We start from the raw sequence: 24,303 nt of genomic DNA, 5'->3' as shown, positions 1-24,303 counted from the left end.
AAAATGAATCTTGCAATATGTGAATCTAGATTTAATCGTATTTTAATATGAGTATCGGATACCAGATGAAAATTTAAAAAAAAATGGTTGAGAATTGGAGAAAAATGCAAATGAAGAATTTTATATTCAGCTTTTGATCTAAAGGTTCTCATTTAAAGAGAGAATTTTTAAATATATTATTATAATTTTCAATTGCTTTTCTACTACTATAAAAATGTTAGTTCATTGCTCCAATTGAGCCACACAACTCATCAAACACTTAATTATATTGTCCTCCTTCTATTTCATTTTATACATATATCTTTGTATAAGGAATTATTTGAATTCATTTGCTTCCTCAATTTGGGAAGCTATAAACAATGACGGTACGTAAGAAAATATTTTTTTTTAAAAACAAAAAATTGTTTGGCCCTCTTTTGTTTCTCAAAGACTTATTTTATTTGGCTTCTCATGTTACACAACATATTTTATTTGAAACAATTATTTCTATTAGTCAAGGTTAATTGAAAAGAAAATTCTTTCTATTCCATTAAAGTAAAAATACGATCGGCAAATAATATGTTTTATTCAAACTTTATTGGTGATAGTACATGAATATGTTATAATTAATTTATTTCTACTAGTAGGTTACTAGTTTTATTCGACCCCTTATTTTTGGTTTACACTAGTCAAACATATATGTATTGCGATTATTTCTTGACCCAAAAAAATTAGAAAAAAAAATACTAGTGATTATTCTTTTCCACTTAACGAAATAATTATTGGGTTTCACATGCATGATTCTTCAACCTTATTGTAGTTAAATTGTTAATTATTTAGGTTAGAAACCAAACCAACAAAGCGTATCCACAATTAACACGTGGCAGTCGTTTGGTTGGAAGTAAATATTCTACGTATATTAAAATTTGCATTATTAATATCATGTTTGGTAAATTTTTTTAATTATTTGAAATAAAATTCAATATATAACTAGATACAATATTTGATTATCATTTTACTGTTCTATATAATTAAATAAAAATAAGTATAAGTAGATGTCATATTTTATCCAAAATATAAAATATTACATAACTAAACTTTGTATAACTAAGTCATACATATATAATCAATATATAACTATATATTATTACACAATTAATATATTTTTTATATTTTTGGGTGCCACAAATATAACAAGTGAAACGAAAATTTTCACTTTTATGACCATGATATTATAATTGTGGGATATAATATTACTTTTGAACTACCAAGAGATATTTATTAATTGTGAAAGAGGTGAAAGTTAGGGGAAAACAGGCCAGAGTAGGGAAAAACTTTATGCCATGATTCTGTGCTAGAGAATAATACTTACGTGCACATGAAATATATATTAAATTATTAATAGTTCCATCATATATATCTTTTAAATATATTTATTAGTAATATTAAATCAAATAGCTATCAGTTTAGTATAGTTTATGACTTTATGTGGGCAACAAATTTAAATAATTTCTTTTTTTCCCAGAGAAAATAAGGTAGAAATTTACAATAAAAACTTACTCATATCTGATATTTATGTTAAGTCAATCATATATATTTTATTCAATTTTCTAAATTATGATAAATTATATTGATTTGATATAACTATATTCGATAATTGATTTAAAAGAAAATAAAAGGAAATAGAAAAGAAAATATAAAATGATATTTAATGGGTCCCAAATTGAGTCAACGTAACTGAAGTGGGTGCAAACATTTTCTGACTTTAAATGTTGACTAACGCGTCTCCTGTGTTTTCTGTTTTTTAGTTCTAATTATCACGTGGCTTACCTCTATAATAATAATAATAATTTTTTTTTCTATTGTATTCTTTTTAATTTTTTATCCTCCAATTTGTATGATAGAAAAAATCATATACAAAGATTTTATTCAATTTTCTGTAATTATTTTTAACTTTCCAAACCAGTTTTTTGTCGCTCACAAAATTTCATTTTTTTTTAAAAATAAGTTCATATATAACTTAATAAATTTAAATTTTCATATTCTTACGACGAAAGCACGATAATAAGCCATTTATTTTAGTTTATAAGAATTAAATAGATATTTTTTCTTGAAATAAACATGGGAAATATGATATATTTTCGTTTTATTTTATGTTATTGTAAATTATTTTATTAAAAATAAAAAAATTAATATTAAATTATTACTCCTTTCGTTTCAAAAAGAATGATATTGTTTGACTTGGAATGAAGTTTAAGAAAAAAAAGAAAACTTTTTAATCTTGTAATTATAAATTAAAGTTATGTTAAATGTACCAAAATATCCTTAAATCTTGTGGTCTTATACATGTCACATGGAAGTTAAAGTTAAAATATTCCCCTAAAAGAAAAGGGGTCATTTTTTTTAAACAGACTAAAAAGAAAACAGTATCATTCTTTTTGAAACGGAGAAAGTAATAATTATAATAGCATGACATTCTTCGAACTGAAATGAAAAACGTGTCACCTAAAATGAGACGAACGGAGTAATAATTAATTATTGAAATTTACGCCAATAATAGAGGCTACGGCTTACTTCCCCCACTTGGTCGTGGAAGTTGTGGAAAACGCGCGTGTGAACAGAGCACTGGCTGCCTATATATAAGCCCATTGCTGCATGTCTTTCTTCAAACACACAACTCTCTCCCCTCTGTACTTATTTACTCTGTTATCTACATATTAATTCTACTCAATTAACTCCATAACCCATTCTTTTTCGTGTTTCACGTTATTTGTTTCAATATATAAGGAGAAGAAAATAACTCAATTGGGTATTTACAATTGAGAAAGTGTGTTGAAATCAGTTGGAGTTTGAGTTAGAGCTTATAAGTGTGTTGTATGTTGCAATCTGTTGGACTTTGAGTTTACATAGCAGAGCAGTTTTGTTTGTTCAAAACTAATTGAACTCTCTGTTTTCTTCTATAAAGATGGCAGATAAACCACATCAAGTATTTGAGGTTTATGGTGAATCGAAATGTTTTGATGACGATGGTCGTATCAAAAGGACTGGTAAAATTTCAAATTTGTTAAATCTCCACACAATTTTTATTCAAAATTCATTCATTTTTTTTGAACTGAATTTTATTTCGTTGGATTTTCAGGATCTGTTTGGACGGCAAGTGCTCACATCATAACTGCTGTGATAGGATCAGGAGTTTTATCATTGGCTTGGGCTACTGCTCAGCTTGGATGGGTAGCTGGGCCAACTGTATTGCTACTTTTCTCCTTTGTAACTTACTATACCTCTGCTTTACTTTCCGATTGTTACCGGACCGGTGATCCAGTTACCGGAAAAAGAAATTATACTTATATGGATGCTGTTCGAGCCAATCTAGGTATTTCAAAATTCCCGCCTAAATTTTCATTTCAATTTTTTTTTTGTGATTGTTTAATGTTTTTGTTTATATTGATTTGGGTATTTTTTGTTTTCAATTCAGGTGGATTTCAGGTTAAGATTTGTGGTGTGATTCAGTATGCAAATCTTTTTGGAGTTGCAATTGGTTATACCATCGCGTCTTCCATTAGTATGGTGTAAGTGCTAATGAAGCAACTTATTCATGTCTTAGTTTCTGTATGAGTTATACGATGTTTTTGGTAGCTGGTTAGGAAATAAGTTATTCATATATGTCGTTTGATTTGCAATTTGGAAATTCGTCGTAACTAATACTTGTATATTTCTACAGGGCTGTGAATAGGTCTAATTGTTTCCATAAACAAGGTCATCATGCTGCTTGCAATGTTTCAAGCACTCCCTATATGATCATGTTTGGAGTGATGGAAATTATCTTCTCACAAATCCCGGATTTCGATCAGATTTCTTGGCTTTCTATTGTTGCTGCTGTTATGTCGTTTACTTACTCTACAATTGGTCTTGGCTTAGGAGTTGCTCAAGTTGCAGGTTAGTTCAAATTTAGTACTATTACCTTTTTTTCTATGTCGCTCGGACTCTTCAAAATTACTGTCAAGTGATGTGTATTGGAGGATCCGACAACATTTTTAAAGTATCCGTTTTTTTTCACACTTTTTAATGCTTGCCCTGTATTTTGAATTACAGAAACAGGAAAAATTGAAGGAAGTTTAACTGGGATTAGCATTGGAACTGAAGTAACTGAAATGCAGAAGATTTGGAGAAGCTTTCAAGCTCTTGGAGCTATAGCTTTTGCTTATTCTTACTCCCTAATCCTTATCGAAATTCAGGTAATTTTTTTTTTTGAATAAAACACGATGTAATCTTTTCGTTATGTACTTTAACTTATAGATTTTGATGTTTGAATACTTCAGGATACACTCAAATCACCACCAGCAGAAGCAAAGACAATGAAAAGGGCAACACTAATTAGTGTGGCAGTTACAACAGTTTTCTACATGCTTTGTGGTTGCTTTGGGTATGCAGCATTTGGAGATCAATCCCCTGGAAACCTACTAACCGGATTCGGATTCTACAACCCCTATTGGCTTCTTGACATCGCGAACATAGCCATCGTTGTTCACCTAGTAGGTGCATACCAAGTTTACTGTCAACCCCTTTTCGCCTTTGTTGAAAAAACAGCAGCTGAATGGTACCCTGACAGCAAAATCATTACAAAAGAAATCGATGTCCCAATCCCGGGATTCAAACCTTTCAAGCTCAACCTTTTCCGTCTAGTCTGGAGGACAATATTCGTGATCATCACCACAGTTATATCAATGTTGATGCCATTCTTTAACGACGTCGTTGGCATTCTTGGAGCATTTGGATTTTGGCCACTTACAGTATACTTCCCAGTGGAAATGTACATTGTGCAAAAGAGAATTACCAAATGGAGTGCAAGATGGATATGTCTACAAATACTTAGTGGTGCTTGCCTTGTTATCTCAATTGCTGCAGCTGCTGGTTCTTTTGCTGGAGTTGTTTCTGATTTAAAAGTTTACAGGCCTTTTCAGAGTTAAAAAACTATAATTATTGTTGATGTTCATTAAAAGGAAAAAAACAAACAAACAAACAAGGGCCTGAAGGTGTTGACAAGCCTGTTGTTGCTATTGTGTAGGTTTTAATTTGGCTTTTCCTTTTTTTTTAGTTCCACAACAAAGAAAAAGAAGGCAGGTCCTTGTATGTATGTATCTATGTGGGAAGAAAAAAAGAATCAAAGTCTTTTTTCAATTTATGTAACAACTTTTATTTCACTGCAAAGAGGAAATAAGAAATTGAATCAAAAGTTTCTATGCATTTCAACTTATGAAGTTTTGTCATGTGGAATATTTATTACCTATAATGCACAATTACTTACTTCACTCTATTCATTTTACTTTTCATATTTAGATGATTTTGAACAAAATAATCAAAAAGTGATACAGTAAAACTATTATTCTCTTTACTATTTTTTAAATAATCTATCAAATTGATACTGAAAATAAAAACAAAACGGAAAACACCTTCTTTTCCACCTTTAGAGTGAGTATATAGTCATTGAAGTTAAGAGATGCTTTTGCAATTTGTTCACGTATTGTATGATATTATTGTGTATTGTTTTGTACAGTACTTTGTTGTTTTGATTGTTATTTAAATTTTATTATATCATATTGTTTAAATTTATTATTAGGTAACAATGGAAAATTCTATTATGTGTAATTATCAATTTGATATAATCGCGTTGCTACCTTAATATTTCTTCTCCTATTATTTTTATTTCTTGTTTGCATAATCCTATTTTATATTTTATTTTACATTTTCATAGCTCTAACCCGTATTCTATCATTTTGTAGGTTTATCAATCAAGTTGTTGATGACTTTATGTGTGACATTATGTAACGACAGAAAACGATATAATCTATCTAAACATTTTATCTATTAAAACAATACAATACAATACGATACAACACAATACAATACAATACAAATATACGATACTATATATTATGAAACAATACATAACAACTTATATCCAAACAGAGCGTAAGGGGTTAGTTTAGTTTGAGTCAAGTTATCCGTGATTATAATCTCACATTCTATATGAGTTAGATACACTACAACTAAAACAACATTTAGTGACACTAAATACACATCAACAAAGAGTGATAAAGTTTTTACCAATATTAGTTAATTGTTACTCCCTCCGTTTAAAAAAGAATGACCTTATTTCCTTTTTATTTTGTTTAAAAAGAAAGAACTCTTTCCTTTTTTGGCAACACTTTAACTTTAACTTTCCACGTCGCATGTTTAAGACCACAAGATTAAAGGATATTTTGATACATTTGACATAACTTTAATTTAAAACTATAAGAATAAAAAGTCTTTTTTCTTTTCTTAAACTCTGTTCCAAGCCAAACTAGGTCATCCTTTTAGAAATGGATGGAGTATTAGATCTAGTACCGCTTTAGACTTTAGGGACATTTACAAAGAGTGTTAAATACCATTAAAAATATACTTTAATAAAATTAAATTATTTCAGTTAATCAATTATCAATATGCGATAAATATTCATAGAAGAAACATAAATTACACTATGTAAGCTCATACTAGATGTGTCAAAACTGAACCCAAACATAGGTAACTCGACCAATCCGTCTATAATTTAAGGGTTGGGCTCAAGATAATTTAAATTGGGTTCAATCTCAACCCGTTCAAACTTAACCTATTTGAAGAGAATACTCAATTAAGCCCAATTATTTCAACCCGTTTTGAAATTTTTTTATTAAGATATGTTCCTATATTGAAGGTATGAATTATTATCTGTTCAACATCTTTTAGGATTTATTTATCCATTTGTTACTTTTTTTAACAAAAAATTCTTGAGCAGAAATTCAAATTGTGATTGATATTAATCGGGTCAAATTGGATAGGTCAAGACTCAACACGTTTTTTAGCCCATTTAAGCCCAATCCATTTAAGTCCAAAGTAAATTTGGACGGATTAAGATCGAATCCCATTTTTATTTTATTTATTATAATATTTTTAATTTTAATCTAACTCGCTCATTTGACACTCTTTTTAACTCGTATGATAAAACTGAACTAAAAAGACAGAAAATCAATTTTTGGCCGTATGTTAGCATTAACTCGGTCATTCTTACTTACAAATTATAAATTGTATTATTGATGGTCAATATATTTATATAACCTATGATTGTCTTTTAGTAACCCGTGATGGTGTTTTTAATATTATATTATTAGCAATAAAACCAAGATATCACATGGAGCTACTGGACAAATGGTTTACTTTGGGAAGCACAGAATACGGTTGGACAAGTCCTTATTTAGTTTATAGCTTTGTTTTATTTGGGCAACTAGTATACGTGTCATTCTCTTTAGTCATATGTTTAAATTTAATTTATACATTTAAAAAAAAATATATTCGATCAAGTGATTTTAGTCGTAATCAATAAATGACAATAATTTAATTATTGTTAAATATGTTTTTATTGCTAACTAGCCTGTTTGTGAATATCCTAAAAATTATAACGATATTAGAGTCAATGACAATTAAATTACGTCAGTAAAACTCTTCAACACTCTTTGTTAATGTGTATATTTATTGATGCTGAAAGTTCTTATTATTATGGTGTATTTGTGTTAGAAAAACAAGAGGAAAATATAATTGAAGAAGAAGATGACTTTAAACGTGTAAAATTATTTTTTTCAAAGAAATATTTCCCGTGTACACATATCGGAAAATACACAAATCTCTTTAGGATACAACAAACTCCTTTGTTTATACCTACAAATTTTTTTAGGCTATTTCTGGAGAGTTTTTATATATATAGAACTTAAGAGATTACTTTTTATAAGAGTCGTGTTCTTTTATGAACAAATGACTTTTTATAACAGTCATGTTCTTTCATAAACGTGTATGTTTGATCAATTTAAGACCTTTATATATTAAAAAATACCCACCAGAAGCCTGACCAATTATACCTACACTTAAGCTGTGCATTAAAGGTGTTATATGCATGGATCATTTTTTGGGCAAATTACAAAAATCATATATTTTTAATATAAAATTATAATTTATCTCTTAAAAGTTTATAGTTATAGAAATTTCCCAAACAAATACATTAACGGAGGATTCGAATATATTAATAGCCAAAAAAATCAAAGTGTTAATACATCAAAAAGAGGGTCGAATACATGTGCTGATACATTAAAAAGAGGGTCGAATACATGCGCTGATACATTAAAAAGAGGCTCGATACATTAATGATATGTCAGATACATTATTGACATTTTTGACTTAAAGAGAAAAATGGAAGACTTTGAAAATTTATGAAACTTATAGAAATAATGAATAATAGGTAAACTAAAAGGCGAAATTTCTCTAAATATTCATTATTATTTTTCTCTTTTGGTCTTTGACTGTGTTTGATCATTGTATGAATTATGTAACCTAATGCCTAGAGTGGATTGAATCATGTTGAAAGTTTCTTTTTGGCTGAATGACCAAAATTAGAATAGGAAAATTAAACGGTGCGTGTAGCTAAGCTATATCAAGCTCATGCTGCCTAATACTATAGTCAAAGGGGAGAAAATTAATAGTGACATTTGACAGTTTTAAAACCAAACACTTGAGGTCGATTTACAGTATTGGTTATGACATATATATGGTGGAGCATTTATGTGAATATATGTTACAAAGTGTCGAAGTTAGGATTTTTAATAAGGAGTTCAAAATTAGGGGTGATCTAACATAATTTGAGGCCTAAAACGTAATTTTAGTTAGGTGCCTAAATTTTTTTAAAAAAAATTATCTGTGTTTATTTATTTTTTAAAAATTTTTAGATGTAAATTATTACTTAATATCTTTTTTATAAATGATTTTTCAAATAATTTTTTAAAATATTATTTTTTAGATAAGATTTTATCAATTTAACATTGAAAACATCATTTTATTGAGAAAAATATTATATGAATCGAAAATACAGTTCTATAAGTAATAAGTTGATAATTTTTAAGTAAAGATAAGAGTAAGAATTATAGAATCTGATTCAAAAAGTTGATAACTTGATTATCCTTCTTTGATATAAAAATTACAAAGAAATAAAAGAAAATATTTGTAATTTACTTTCTTCAATACTTTTTAGCTATTGATTCATATTTTTGATAGAATATTACTCTAACTATCAATGATTTGAAGAAATAGAGTGCATAAGAAGTTAAAAAAAGATTTAAAAATGTGAATATTAGCAAAGAATATATATATATATATATATATATATATATATACACACACTTTTTATCATTAGTAATTAATTTTTTTTTCATGAAAACATTAAACATGAATTTTTATTTTATAGAAATTTGAGGCCCCCAATAGGCAGTGGCCTAAAAAAATATATGAAAGAGCCAACACTGTTGAAAATCAAAAGAACTAAACACACGAACTAATCGAAGAGGGTTCAATATTTATTATATATACATAAAAATAATTGTAACCATATATAAATAGTATTTTTTTCACAAAAAGAGATTCGAATAAACCCTCTAATAAAAGGCTAGCTCCGTCCTGATTAGAACATTTACGTGAATGCTATTCCGATCACTCTTAGAAAATTATACGCAAGAAGCGAATGCTATTCCGATCACTCTTAGAAAACTATACACAAATTGTTTTCTCATTAAGCATTATTAGGAAGCTAGTACCACGAAAATTTTTGTCCAAGCAATTGGGAGGAGCAATAATTATTAAATTGAATAGAATGTAAGGGAAAATGCACAAGTATCCCCATAATCTATGCACGAAATTGTAGAGACACATTTAATTATCCTAAGGTCTTATTACCCCTGAACTTATTTTATAAGTAATTTTTTATCCCTGATCAGCCTACGTGGCACTAGCTTGAAAAAAAAAATCAACCAATGTTGGGTCCACAAGATAGTGTCACGTAGGCCGAAAAGGGGTAGAAAATTATTAATAAAATAAGTTCAGGGGAGTAATAAGACCTTAGTATAATATAAGTGTCTCTGAAATTTCGAATATAGATTGAAGGAGTACTTGTGCATTATACCAAGAATGTAGAGTCATGAGTACTATTATTGTAAACTTTATGTTAGAATGAATATATCAATTAAGATAATAAAACAAAACAAAAATAAAAATTGAACTATAGGTTGCTTCAATGGTAAATGTTCATTTCTAATTTTAAGATTATGAGTTTAAATTATTTAACGAGTAAAAATAGGTGGCATGCAACTTTGACGAAGAGTATTTTATTTAGATATAATAAGATAGATTCGTTCAAATGGTTGGACATTTTCATTATCAATTAATAAATGAAAAGTTCAAATCATAAAATAAGTGATAATATTATTGATCGTTTTTGATAGAAGAAGAGAGGGGGAGGGGGGATGCTACATGTAGTTTGAGGTTGTAATTATACACAACATTTGACATTTCGTATGGTAATTATATATATGAAATATGATTTTACGAAATAATCTAAAAATGTCAATTAGTTGAACTCCTAACGTGATTTCAATTTTGACATCCTATAGTTACTATCAAATGGGGTGAAAGTTCAAGGAAAAGGGTTGTGATATTTTAGATTTTTGTTTGTTTTTGGTTCCTACGATATATTTTTAGAGTTCGACTAATTTAAATTTACGTTTTTAGGCTCCTTACAAGGGTATTTTATAATTGTAAATATGTAATGCAGACATTTGGTACATTTCCAAGAACCATCCAAAGTGCTCTTTTGACTAACACAAGAAAACAAAAAGAAACTATACCTAGTTGTATCCAGCCCATAACATTATATTCTATCATCCATATATCCTGTGGGCTGTGGGGGATATTATGATTTTTTTCTTTTTATGATAAAATCCAATTTGATAATTTTACCTATGGTGAGGAAAATTTGTCACATTGGAATATTGTAAAATTCTTTTTTTTGAAAGGATATGCTAAGAAGAAAGTTTAAATTAAGGGACCACTTTTTTATTCTTTTTCTAATTAAACTTTAGAAAGGGGACAAAAATACTTTTAAATTAACTAATTAAAAAGAGCAATCATGTTTTCTACTTATTTTAGCATGAAAAATACTCTCACCATTTTTGCAAAATGGTAAGAACATTTTTGTGCCAAAAAGCAAACATATGACATAAATTTCTATTTCTTATAATTTAGAAGTATTATTTAAAAGGGGATAGTGTTAAAATTATTCCTAAGCTAGATGCGAATTATTAGTTTCATTCCCAAATTATTGACATGCTTAAAAACACGCATTTATTTGACTGGCTGAAGTTAAATATACTCCTGATCTTGCGACATGAGTGAAATATACCCCTGAATTCTTGTCAAGTTTAGGAATATCTTCAAGACTTTTCTCGGCTTTTTATTAAGAGCCTTATACCCATACAAGAGTTTGAGACCATTTGTTATACCATGTGGTAGATTGAGGGTGATCGAGAGTGTATCTAAAGTTAGTTAGTCAAGTAGAAAAGTGTCTTAAGTCTGTGAATAGTTCAAGAGACGAAAAAATAATTTGAGTCAAGTTTAAGGGTGTTTTTAACGCTCCCTTTAAACCACTTTTTCCTAGTTAATTAAATAAAAAAGAATATATGTTACACTTGCCATGGGTGGCCATCCATCTACATCAAAGTTGTGCTCAAAAAGGGGTAATGGAGATGGATGGAGGATGAGGAAGTACATAACTATAAAGTACTATATGGAATAGAGAATGTGGAGAGTAACCAATAGAAGTGACAAGGACCAAACATTGTTAAATCACACTATGGAAAAATGGAGGGGAATGAGGTGCTTGAAAAGCCTAGTTAGATCTTCAAAAAGGATTTGATACTCTCACATGCATCACATTAATTCAATTGATTTGCTACTCTTCTTCATTTTTATTCTATATGTGATGAGTTTTGTCCTTTCATATGTGTCATGAGTTATTGAAGTTAAAGCCACAAATTTAGCATTTTTGACTACTTTAGATGAATACCATGTATTAAAAATATAATAACCTTGGGTATAGTAAATTATTGTCATTGAAGCAATTGTTTGAAAAATTAGGAGTACAAACAACTTCATTTGTGAAATTATATTGTGATCAATAGGAAATAATCAATCTATTACAAATCAATTCAGTTTTTCGCGAGAGCACTAAACACACTTTAAAATTGATTATTACTTTCTCAAAAAAAATTTGCAAGCCTAAGATATTGATCACTACTAAGAAAAATAGTCAAAATCAAAGGATAGAGTCAGTTTTCTAAGAAAAATCGACATCAAACCTATGAGTATGAATGGATTAACTAGGATTTGCAAGGATAAAACATTTTCAATTAAAGACAACTTTATATCTATATATATATAATTCGAATTTAAGACTTCTAATTAAAGACGAAGAGTGTTTACCTATGCACGAAATCTTTTATGGTCCATTACTTTGTTAATTGTATATATGCATGTGTATTTAACAACTATCTAATACAATGAATGTTGATGTAGGGAAGGCAGAGGTAGGCACGTGACCATCCAATGTGTTGTGTGCACTAAATAATAATAATATTTATTATCATTACTACTATGTATTACTTTCCTTTCATGACCTAAAAAATATTCACTAATATTAGGAGGCCATGAGTGGGTTGGTAATGCTAATGAGCTTTCTATGAACTTGCTCCACTTTGGTTGCTATCTTTAGCTTTGATTTGGCCCATATTACTAGTGGGAAAATTACACCTCAATGCTTTTGGGACAATTAATTTATAATATATATATATATACACAATATATACAATCAAAACATATAGGTAATATGTATATCGATCATATTGATAAATTAGATAATTCAATGATATATTTACCTAAATTTAAATTAGATAATCGAATGATATATTCACTTAAATTTCGGATTATTTACTTAGTAATGAATAATTTGTTTTCTATGCATAAAGGACACTAAGAAGAATCTCCAAGATTTAGGGGAAATAAGGTAGTTTATAAAGGTGTTGCGGTTGCTTATAAGTGCTTATTGAATAAATAAAAAGTGTCACTTGAGTAAATAGATTTCTTCTTTAATAAATATAAGTGGGGCAAATTTGAGTCAACTTGTAAATTATAGTAATGCTTTTAAGAATTTATTTATTTTTTGAACAAATAAGTGGAACTTGAATGAAAAGATTTTCTTTAATATAAGTGCGTATATTTGAGTCAACCCATGGATTATGATAATGGGAAAATATAATTCATTCTTTGTGCAATTTAATGTTATAATGTCATATAGTTGTAAACTTTGCTCAATTCATTATTCACTTTTAGATTTTTGTTTAATGAAAATATTTTTCTTGCTAATTGTCACAATTAAATTTTAGATCATAAATATTGGCTCTACGTAGAGTAATCGACATAATTAAGAACTTTGATCAAAATCAAGTCAATCTAAATACACATGAGTCTAACCATGTTTACTACTGAGGCCTACTTGCACATTGATCTTTAAACGATTATGATGTACTCTCTTTATTTCATATTAGCTGAATTTATGAGACAATATACATCTTTTTTTAAAAAAATATTTAATAACATAATTTAAATCATAATTCCACTATTGCCTTTTGTGAGATCATAAATATAACTTTTTAAGTAGTGTACTTTATCTCCAAGAAAATATAAAATTTTAATAACTGAAAGAAGTAATATGAAAAAAATTCAGACATTCATCATGAACTTTGAACAATTCAATTATTTTAAACAATGAAAAAGCCACAAAAATTAATTTAATATGAAATAAAGGTAGTAATTAATTTGTTGGAAAAAAAAAAGAATAACTATCCATCAAACCAAAAGGACAAATTAGCTTAGAGCCACATAATTTTTGTTGATAAACTAATTAAAGTCATCAAAGAAAAGAATCCAACTGATGTTAATTTATAGCATAAAAGTGCATTATTAACATAAATATATTCTTTAATTAAGTTAAAACTAAACCATAATTAATGATCATCAATTTCTCAAAATAATATATCAACAAATTATACATGTATGAAAGTGCAACTCAAAATCAAACAAATTAATGTTAGCACATGCAATAAGACCAAAAGGTGATAGGCTAAAATAGCTATAAATTATAATCATGGCCACATATAAAACTTACTTATATATAGTGACCTAACTTTTTTTCTACTTAAATATATAAATTTGCATGCAACACAACCATCCATATGTTTTAATTAGTACTAATTAAATGAAAGTGGAAAATGCCTAGTCTATAGAGGCAGCCGCTAACATATTAAGTGAAATATTTTTTAATATAAAGTTTGAGTTAGGATTATTAGTTTTGCAGAATTTGATATTTATAGTATGGTTTCACCTCTTTTTTTAAAAAAAAAAATAATAATATTTTTTTACTATCCCAACTTGACTCGAACATTCCCACCACAATGTTTAAACATTTATTAATTTGGAAAATAAACTAAAATTATGGCCATGCGTGGATTTATTCATTAATTTGCTTTACCCCACAAAGTGCAACAAATGAAATAGGAAAGTTCGTACTTGGACTTTTATTTTAATTATTTGATTGTTGTGGAAATAATTGTGTACCTATGTGCACATTAGAGAAGAATATTCCAGATAAATGGGAAAAGTAAATAATTGTTTTATTATTCCCTCCTTTGACTTTTACTCGTAATTTATAGCATATTTATTCACTTTAAATTTTATGTCCATTAAGAAATAAAATAATAAAGATTAGTATAAGAATTTTACCATAAAATACCATATTAATTAGTGTTTATTGTTAAGTATTGAGAAATTATTTGAATTTCTTTTAATATTGGCGGTAGAATAGGAAAAGTATATATGTGTGTGTAGGAAAAGAGTAAATATTAATTAATGAGCAAATTGTAAAAAATAACAAATTATTAATTCAAATTAGATGTTATAATTATAATTTTATTTAATTCTAATCCGTAGCAAGCACTTTGCCATTGGCCTCTCTCCCCAGAAATTTCGCTCGCTACCCTTTCTGATTTCACTCGTCACTCTCCCTCGCCTTTCTCACTTTCTACAAACACAAATGTATGAACTGTTTGTGTTTGTATAAAGCGAGAGAAATTGTATATACAAATATACATATTTTTCATCCTATACAATATAAATCTTCCTTTGCTCAATTCTCTTTTGTCTTTCTCTCTTTCTCGCTTTATACAAACACAAATTATACAAAATACAATGTATAATTTGTGTTTATATAAAGTGAGAGAGAGATTTGATATACAAATACAATTGTTTTAACTTGATTCAATTGTATACGAATTCGAATTTTGTGCAGATGTACAAACACCAAGAACATATACATATACAAACATATTTTATGTTTATTAAACCTAAAATCAGATGCCTGCGATTTTATACAAATCAAAGTTGACTGTAGTTTTTATACAAATCTAATGTTTCATAGTAAACTATGTTTGTTGTAGAGTGCAAATGATAAAACTATAGCTATACAGTGCTAATATAAATTTTTATATTTGCTAAACTTAAAATTTACTCATTAATTAATCTATATAATTAAATTATTATTTTTTAAGAGATGTGCAAAATAAAAACTAAAACAAATAAAAGTGAAAATAAAAATATACGGAGGAGATATTAAGCTAAGAAAATGTAAAATTACGAGAAAATAACAAGTTCTCAGAAGATTCTTAGATATAATCGAAGTGGTTCAATTTTGAATCGACATTTTAATTTTTGAATATTGTGAGCAAGATGTGTTAGCATCATTAAAAGTTGTCCATCACAGCTGATAGAGTTGATTTGCATAGGAGACAATTACAAATAGAAAATTAACTACAAGCTTAAGAGACCATGATCATATTATTAAATTATAAATCAATGATTTAATAATAATTTATATAATTACGAGTTATTCATAGCTGTAGATCGATATCCTATTACATAAAAAAAAAAATTGCAGAGCCGCTCAAGAATGAATTATCAAGAAATTGATTTTTTTTTTACGTAGAATTACTTTGCACTTATTTAGGGTGCCTCAAGGGTGACACTAGCAAAATATTTAAATTTTATGATTTTAGTTTCACTTAAATAATGTTGATAATTGCAAAAATAAAATTACTGTTATTTCCCCCGTCCCCTTCTTTACTCTAAAATTTCACTTGAAATAATATTGAAGATTGCACTTACCTTTACTTTTATTAATTGTTTCTATTACTTGCAACATATTATAGATTTCAGTAAAATTAATAAAATCATTTTTTATTTTGTTCATTCATTTCGTCATAGAACGACATAAAATTATATCTCACACTTTTTTGTTTGTACGAAAATAATTTTTTTAATAGAAAATTTATTATGTAGATTAAAATATAAAAATGTTATGATTTTATGAGAAGTATAAAATAAAGGGATAAAAATTAATAATGTAAGGCTATGATAGACATTTAAAAAGTCAATTAGAAAAAGGGAGGGAAAATGATTATTTCTTAAAGTTGAGGGAGAATTTGAATTCTAAAGTTAATTTCGGGGTGTAAATGATTTTCACCTGTAAAAATATTTAGTTTTATCAAAATAAACATTTTAGAACTTTAAATTAAATAACTTAAATTATATATTATTAAATATTTTTTTTTATAATAGCATCCAAGTTAACATATTGCAAATAAATGTCTAACATCTTATTAATTAAACTTAATCCTTACTTTTATAAATAAAAATATTTCTGTAAGAAATTAAAAAAAATTATGTCTTTTAAAAATTCTATCCTAAAAATAAGTAATAAGTATGTAAGAACAAAAAAAGACAACTCTAAATATTATATATAGTGCGCACTTCAAATTCAGGTGGTGCAGGACTAGCCGTTGTTATTCACGAAATTTTACCATTCAGTTACTATCTAATCTTATAAATGAGAATGAATACAACAAAGTTGTAATAACATTGCATTCGAACAAGAAGATTTTAATAAATTAACAGAAAGAAATTTTATATAAAGTATGAAATCAATTGTGATAACTTAGGTCAAATCTTCAACATTGCTTAAATATGCTACAAACTAGTCATTCTAGATACTTGTAAGTCTTGTTAAGCACCAGTACATGCAACCTCTCACTCGCTGTAGAAAAATGTGCATCAATTTTAACTTTAAACTGACTCATATGAAATATGTTTAGTATATTAAATTTAGTGTCTTCAAAGACCCTATATCAATGTTGGTTCACAAGACAAATCCCTACAAATGGATAGTTTTCATTGATCTATTACTTAGAGTGAAGTAGAGTCAGAAGTAACTTGATGGAGTTAAACTTATGTACTTTGAAAAAGAAATGAAGAAGCTTAAAAACTTAAAAATATAAAAATTAGTAGACATTCAGAGCAGAACATGTATAATCTCTTACTACAAAGAATATACAAATGCAGTTGACAATTCGATCCAATAAAAGTGACCACCAAATGAAACTTCCTAGTTGATTTTGTATACTTGCCCATAAGAACTCAAATATAGTCAACACAGAGTATACTTTGATATAGAAGCAAAAAACTTAAAAATACTACTTGACGGCTGTAGACATTCTGAGCATATCCTAGCTTATTCACTATTCAATGTACCCATGAGGACATTACTATTTTCTATTGCTGCAAATTATTGAAAAACGCACATGCTACAAATAGTCAGCGTAATATCCTTATATAAATATATGAACTTTATTATTTTTATAGATCGAATATTTATTTGAAGAAGGTAAATGAAGGTGTTCAGATACAAGAAAATATATAAATGAAGCTTTAAAACAACCATTAGCTATACTTTATTCTTTGACATGTTTGCCTTGACACAATTGAGTGAATTTTTTTTTCAAGTAATAGACCTTCAGAACACTTAACATTATGTAGTCTAACTGAATTTGAAAAGCATATAATGAACTAATAAGCCTTCGAAATAGAGGTCGAAAGACTAATATGAATCTAATTAATGTAAGATCAATATAAATAATGACTGAAATAACTTAGGAGGACTTGCTAAGACAAACTAAATTTCAATTACTGTTCCAGACCTAGTTCTATCAGTTATGGAGTCTGCTTCTTTTAATTTCACTTAATTCCTTATCACTGATTGTTAGGGAAAATACCATGTGTTGTAATGGACTGGTAGCTCTAAGAAGAGAATAAATTCTTAAAATCACTTATCTAAGCAAGCCTTACAATTCTTCCGTTTTTGACCCCTTATTATGTTATAATCAGAATTAAATAGGCATACCATATTTAGTAAGCTCATACTAGTTCTTGTCAAGTTAATTTTAACATCCTTTTAGAAAGGAATAAAGATCGACTACTCTGTCTAACTTCACCGATAGATTCACTAACCTTTCACAGACTCTTTATTGGTGTGGTTGGTTCAATTGAGGCACCGCTGATGAAACACTCAGATTCAACAAATATCTCATTCATCTCTACCTCGTTAGCATCGAACAATTTGACCTTTTTAATGTTTCTCTCGCTAGTGACCGGTAGAGGTACATGTTCTTTTGATGTGTAGGACAGAATTGTTAGACTTGACTGAGTAACATTAGAGTTTTTCCAGGATGACTTTCTCAATTGAATGCGAAATATTCTCTTCGACAACATTTGTTGGGTCTGATCAACACAGAGAAATTGATTCTGAAAATAAAAGAATTTGTTTGCAGAAGTATAATAAGTATATATAAACACAGACTCTAAGAAATATAAGTAAGAAGTAACCTTGAGGCAGGTTAATTATGTCAAATATGTCACTGCCTTTATAGGGAGAAGTTTTTCAACTGGATCACCAGAAATGCAGGCACTTGTTGAACCACTCCCATCAATCAGATCAATTTTGAAAGTACAATTACAAGTATAATGAGTTAATACCTGAAATTTTATTTGTATATATGTGATATTTTACCACAATAAATTTATGTATATAGCATAAACTTAATATCGAGGCACCAATGTTGTATGTCTTTGATATTTTGCGCAACCAAATGCTTTTCCTCTTTTGTGTGTTTTTTATGTTTGCAGCCTGAACAATCTAGGACACAAAAATTTTGAAGAACATCTGATATTGACATTTTGGCCTTAATGGGGAAAACTCCAACATGTATACAAAAATGATATATCTAACTCTACTAATTTGAACTAGTCTAAATATTTCTGAAACATGCTGAAGTTGTTGTAATTTTTGCAATAGAAATGAACCATCGATGAACATGATTCACAGTAAGAGCAGTGGATGATCCTACGAAGTTACCTGACATATTGCCCAAAAGCACGTCTTTTTTTTTGTCTTTGGCCTATTATGACAACAGATAAAATGTTAAATATGTTTTTATGGCATGCTAAAGCTAGAGATGTGTAGTAAGAAGTCAATAGGAACTGATCAACTGTAATGCTTACGAATAAGTAGGAACTATGCATATCGTGGAGTTGAATCTGATTTTCAAGGATAAATCTATATATGAAATGATCGTGTAATAGTGTATAGAAACGAAAAAATATGACGTCATTACATCTGAAGACATAATTTTTTGCGACCTAATTGTTAGTAAGAAAATATACCAATTTTTGCAATAGGAGCACGAGTCAGTTGAGAAATATTGACAAAAGTTGTGGTATGTAACTTCGTCATTGGCAACAGTAATTTCTCAAGCTGGTTATTTGGTTTGATATGATCAAAATTTATTTATGAAGCACCCAACAAAATTTATGTATTGTTCTTCCATATTAAGGTAGTGAAACTTTCACTATGGCAATTATGATTTGCATATGTATCCAACAATGTAAGATTTTCTGTATAATAGTCAGTATCATCACCATATACAACTACGTTGATTTGTTATTCCTGTAAAGTCAGTGAACCTTGTGAGATACAAATAAATTATATAATTATGCCTAAAGGATGGGCGACGACAACAATGAGCGAGACGACCTGCTCGTCTTTCAAAATCAGATTTTGGAATCAAAATTTCTTCTCCAAACTTAGTCTGTCATGACTTATGTCCACAATTTGGAATTTGCAAGTTTGATCGGGAGTGTTAGTGGTTATTATTTCAATATTTTGTAACAACTCGCTAATTGAGAGAGCTAGAAATAGAAAAAACCATTTTTGGGAAGTATGAAAATATGAAAGTTAGCTAAGTTATGTTAGGTATGAGTTCTAGGTCAACTTCAAATGACCATAATTTTCAGTATATGATTAGTAGCTGGAAAAGAAGATGTTAAATGAAAGTTCTTGAAATTATCTTTTCAACTCCACCGAGTTTATTAATTTTCGAGCTCGTATGAGGGAAATTTGTCCATTTGAAGTTGAAGATGTCTAGAAAAGAAAAGCTAACCGAATTTTAAAGAGGTATTTTGTTCTTTTCCGTACTCAATTAAGTTAATTTGTTATTAGTAATTAAATTGGATTCAGTTTATACAATTGAAAAATCACGTTAGGATTTTTGGATAAAGAATTCAAGAGGATAAAGGAGAAGAAAAGTTCTAGATTCATCGATTTGTTGAGGAATTGATTGTGGATTTCAACAAAGATTCTATTCTACGAGGTATGTGAGTTCACATAGCGTTGAGTTCGTTCACCCATACACCAAACATGTTTGTTTTAGTGTTATTTCGTTCTAAAATTAAGATTGAGAATTTGATGTTCTTGAGTTGTGTTCTTGAATTGCTTTCGTTCTTAGGGATGAGATTAAGGAGTTATTGAGAGTTTAATGTCGATTATTAGAGTTGTTTTAAGTTAGATTCTTGTGTATATATTTTGGGTACCGAAATTTGAAGAGATATTAAGAAAAAAATCGAATTAAGATAATAAAACGAGTTGAAAAATTCATCGGGTTGGCTCGGGAAAGACTGACGCGGCACGACCCTAATGCGCCAGAGGGGCTGGGGCACATGTCAGCAGCGCGCTTGAATGAGGTCTCTGAACATTTGAGGGTTGGAGCTCCAAAAATGTGCCAAGGCCGTTGCCCCAACCCGTTTTTCTCCGTTTAGTCCGATTGAGTCCTTCTAAAGTGTATTATCACTTTCTATCGATTCTAACTACTTTAAAGGACTTTTAAACATCTAAAAATCATTCAGAAACATGAAACGTACACTTGAATCCATAAATTCAAGTTCAAGAAAAGTTAAGAGCCAAATCTAGAGTTCATAGAGTCTTTTCAAGAAGTATGTTTTAAACATGTTTTAAGACTTGAGATTTGAGTTGAGTAGAGAGTATTAAATGAAGTTCATTTCTTCAAAAGAGTATATGAGGACTATGTATTCTCAAAGAGTAAATTTTTTCACATTTAAACAAGAAAAGAAACACATATTTTCAAAAGAGTCTTTGCACTAATTTCATTAAAGAGTATATACTTTCACAATTGAGCAAGAGAGGAAACACTAATTTTCTAGAGAGCCTTTGAGCTAATTTTTTAGTGACTATCTCAAACTATAGAAGTTATGTATTTAAACATATGAGCTAGTTATATTTTGAGAGTATTGATCACCTATGTAGGGGAGAGTTCATACAACTCTCGGCCCCCATCCACCATATGGCCACCATGGGTAGAAAATGATTACTCTTTTTAGATGATTTCTTAGTGCTTTTTAGCATAGACTAGTGAATTCACTTAGTAGTCAAGTTCTATACCCTCGGCAAGGTACATGACGACCTTGGCAGCGTGAGGTAAAACATTGTATCATCACATAACTCTTAAGTGATGATTGTCGATTAAAGAAACTCCTACAATTATATTTGTATTCTTATATACACACAATTAGAGTTCTTTTAAATTCGTAAACTCTTGATAATGGTAAGACACATGCAAGGTTAAATGGTGGAATTGTTGAACTCTAGAATCTCTATGAGTAAGTCATTTCAACACATCATCAAATACCTGTTGTACAATACAAAGACAATAACAATACTAACATGCAATAGAAATTAAGATATCAAAAAATGAAAGCAAGGGACCAAAAAAACATACTTAGCACTCCAATTCTTCAATTATATCGAAATACCTCAAAGAAGAAAGAACATAATTGAAACATCAAAGACGAAACGACAAAGAAGTGTGCATGAGCAGAATCAAGAAAGAGGAGATTCAGAGAAATTGCACAAAAAGAAAACAAAAGGGCATAAAACAGACCAAACAGAAGAGATGATTCATAATCGTACAATGAACAAACAATTGCACAAAAAGAAAACAAATTGATGAAAACAACAAAGGAAAAACGAAAGCCTACCAATTTGAAGCTTAGAGAACTGAGCTGTAGAAGTTAGCTGAGAGAAGGTGATAGTTCATTTTCTATTTATTTGATTTTCGTAGATATATAAATATAATAGGATAGCATACGTGCAAATTAATATAGAATCCTCCACGTGTTGAACGACCAATAAAAAAGGGCTAGAAAGAGTCCTATATTAGAATGGATCAATTATAGGATTTTATATATAAAGGTTTAGATAACTAAGGCTAAAGGTACAATCACTTAATGCCCTGATACTTGTAAAAAGGTATAAATACCTAATGCTAAGGGTACAAAAAGTTAAGGTCATGTTAGTCCCATTGTTGTTGAAAATATAAAAGAGAGTATATATAAAATTTGACTTTTACTTGTAATACGTGACAATTTTTTTGTGAAAAATGGGCGCAACAATGAAGATGAAGAAAAGAATCAGAGAAGGGACAGAGATGGCTCTTCTCGCTGGCCACTGGGGAGAAATGAAATTTGGTTATGGTCTTGGTAGGTTTAAAATAGGAAAATGGATGATTTTTAGCCTAAGTCGTCGACTCAAAGGGAGATGTAGGGTAATAAAATTGGCTAAAAAGACTAGAATTAAAATGAAATTGAAATTAAAAAAAAAAGGGGCTATGAGTTGAATAAATTGGATAAAAGAGGCTAAGATTTAAATATTTTAAAGGAAGATTAAATGAATTTTTGTTTAATCAATAATATAATACAAATAATAATAATTTTCAAATATGATAAACACACTTAAATATTATACATTTAAATAAATAAGTAACCTAATTATTTCAAATGTGGCAACCGATAAACATAATAATAATAATAATTTGATAATTTTTTGTAAATTATTAATATAATTATTTGGATAAAATTAAGGGAAAATTACCCGACTAAGCAAAATTATACTATTTAATTACTCATCGTAGCTATAGTTTGACATAATTGCCGCTCGCAACTAACATTATATGTTAATTACGTGGGCTGACTTCGAATTTGTATAGTTAGTCACGTTTGTATATGTATAATTTGCTAGAATATACAAACACATATGTATAATATACATTTGTTTAACCTATACACATATACAATTCACATCGCTCCCATTCTCTGCCCTCTCTCGATCGCCTCTCTCCTCCCTCTCTCAACCTCGCTCGCCTCTCTCCTCCTCTCCCAATCTCGCTCGCATCTCTCCTCCCTCTCCCAATCTCGCTTGCCATATATATAAATGCATATGTGTAATATACAATTATATACATATACAATTTACCTCTCTCACACTCTATGCCCTCTCTGCTCGCCTCTCTCCTACCTCTCTCGATCTCGCTCGCCTCTCCTGCGTCTCTCACTCTCGCTCGCCTCTCTCCTCCCTCTTCCAATCTCTCTTGCAATATATACAAATACATATGTACAATATACAATTATCTAACCAATATACATATACAATTCACCTTTCTCCCACTCTTTTTCCCCTCTCTCTCTCGCCTCTCCCCTCTCTCCCCAGTCTCGCCATCTCTCTCCTCCATATAACATGTAACTACAAATTGTAATTATCAAACTATAGCTATGGAGAGTAATTAGGCTATTTTTAAGTGAATATATGTGAAAGTTTCCCAAAAATTAATTACAATTGTAAACCCGTAATAACATAAGAAAGTTTTGCAATACATATTCAATCAAATAACAATTCAATACATATTCAATCAAATAACAATTCGAAAATGATTATAGATCGGTCAAAAGTGAGCGTAAACAATACATAACACATTATTTCTCAAACCAATGACCAAAGTAAAATTTAATATTTTGTGACCAACTTGATGCAAAATAAAACAATCAAATTCATCCCAACAACACATTATTTCTCAAACCTATGAAAGGTAAAATTTAATGCTGTGTACTTCTTGAAAAATGAAACAATCAAATTCATCACTATATTGAAAATAAAAAATAATGAAAAAATATATAGTATCCTACCTCGTCTCAAGAATCATTAAAGATGAAAAAGAATTTCAAAATTGAAAAAGAGGTAGATACATGTTGTGTCTATGAAATGTGTTGCTTTAATTTGAATGTGCATCTATGATACAATTTGAATGTGCA

General features: G+C 28.9%; 1 protein-coding gene and 1 long non-coding RNA gene across 2 annotated transcripts; one reads left to right on the top strand and one right to left on the bottom strand.

Annotated features, from left to right (window-relative positions):
* Nucleotides 1-227: 227 nt before the first annotated feature.
* LOC107023533 (amino acid permease 3-like) lies at nucleotides 228-5,233 on the top strand. The gene is made up of 7 exons (XM_015224247.2): nucleotides 228-365; nucleotides 2,945-3,026; nucleotides 3,119-3,352; nucleotides 3,455-3,548; nucleotides 3,701-3,915; nucleotides 4,072-4,214; nucleotides 4,299-5,233. The coding sequence occupies exons 1-7, from the start codon at nucleotides 360-362 to the stop codon at nucleotides 4,944-4,946; spliced, it is 1,422 nt and encodes a 473-aa protein (XP_015079733.1). The 5' UTR covers nucleotides 228-359; the 3' UTR covers nucleotides 4,947-5,233.
* A 12,176-nt stretch (nucleotides 5,234-17,409) lies between these two features.
* On the bottom strand, nucleotides 17,410-22,245 carry LOC114077676. Its single transcript, XR_003579034.1, has 3 exons — nucleotides 22,198-22,245; nucleotides 19,223-19,265; nucleotides 17,410-18,612 (listed from the first exon to the last, which is right to left on the bottom strand). It is a non-coding gene; the product is annotated as an uncharacterized LOC114077676 (long non-coding RNA).
* Nucleotides 22,246-24,303: the final 2,058 nt, after the last annotated feature.

This window comes from Solanum pennellii, chromosome 6, assembly GCF_001406875.1.
Source record: "Solanum pennellii chromosome 6, SPENNV200".
In the NCBI taxonomy this organism is placed as follows: Eukaryota; Viridiplantae; Streptophyta; class Magnoliopsida; order Solanales; family Solanaceae; genus Solanum; species Solanum pennellii.
This window is presented reverse-complemented; position numbering and strand designations above follow the sequence as displayed.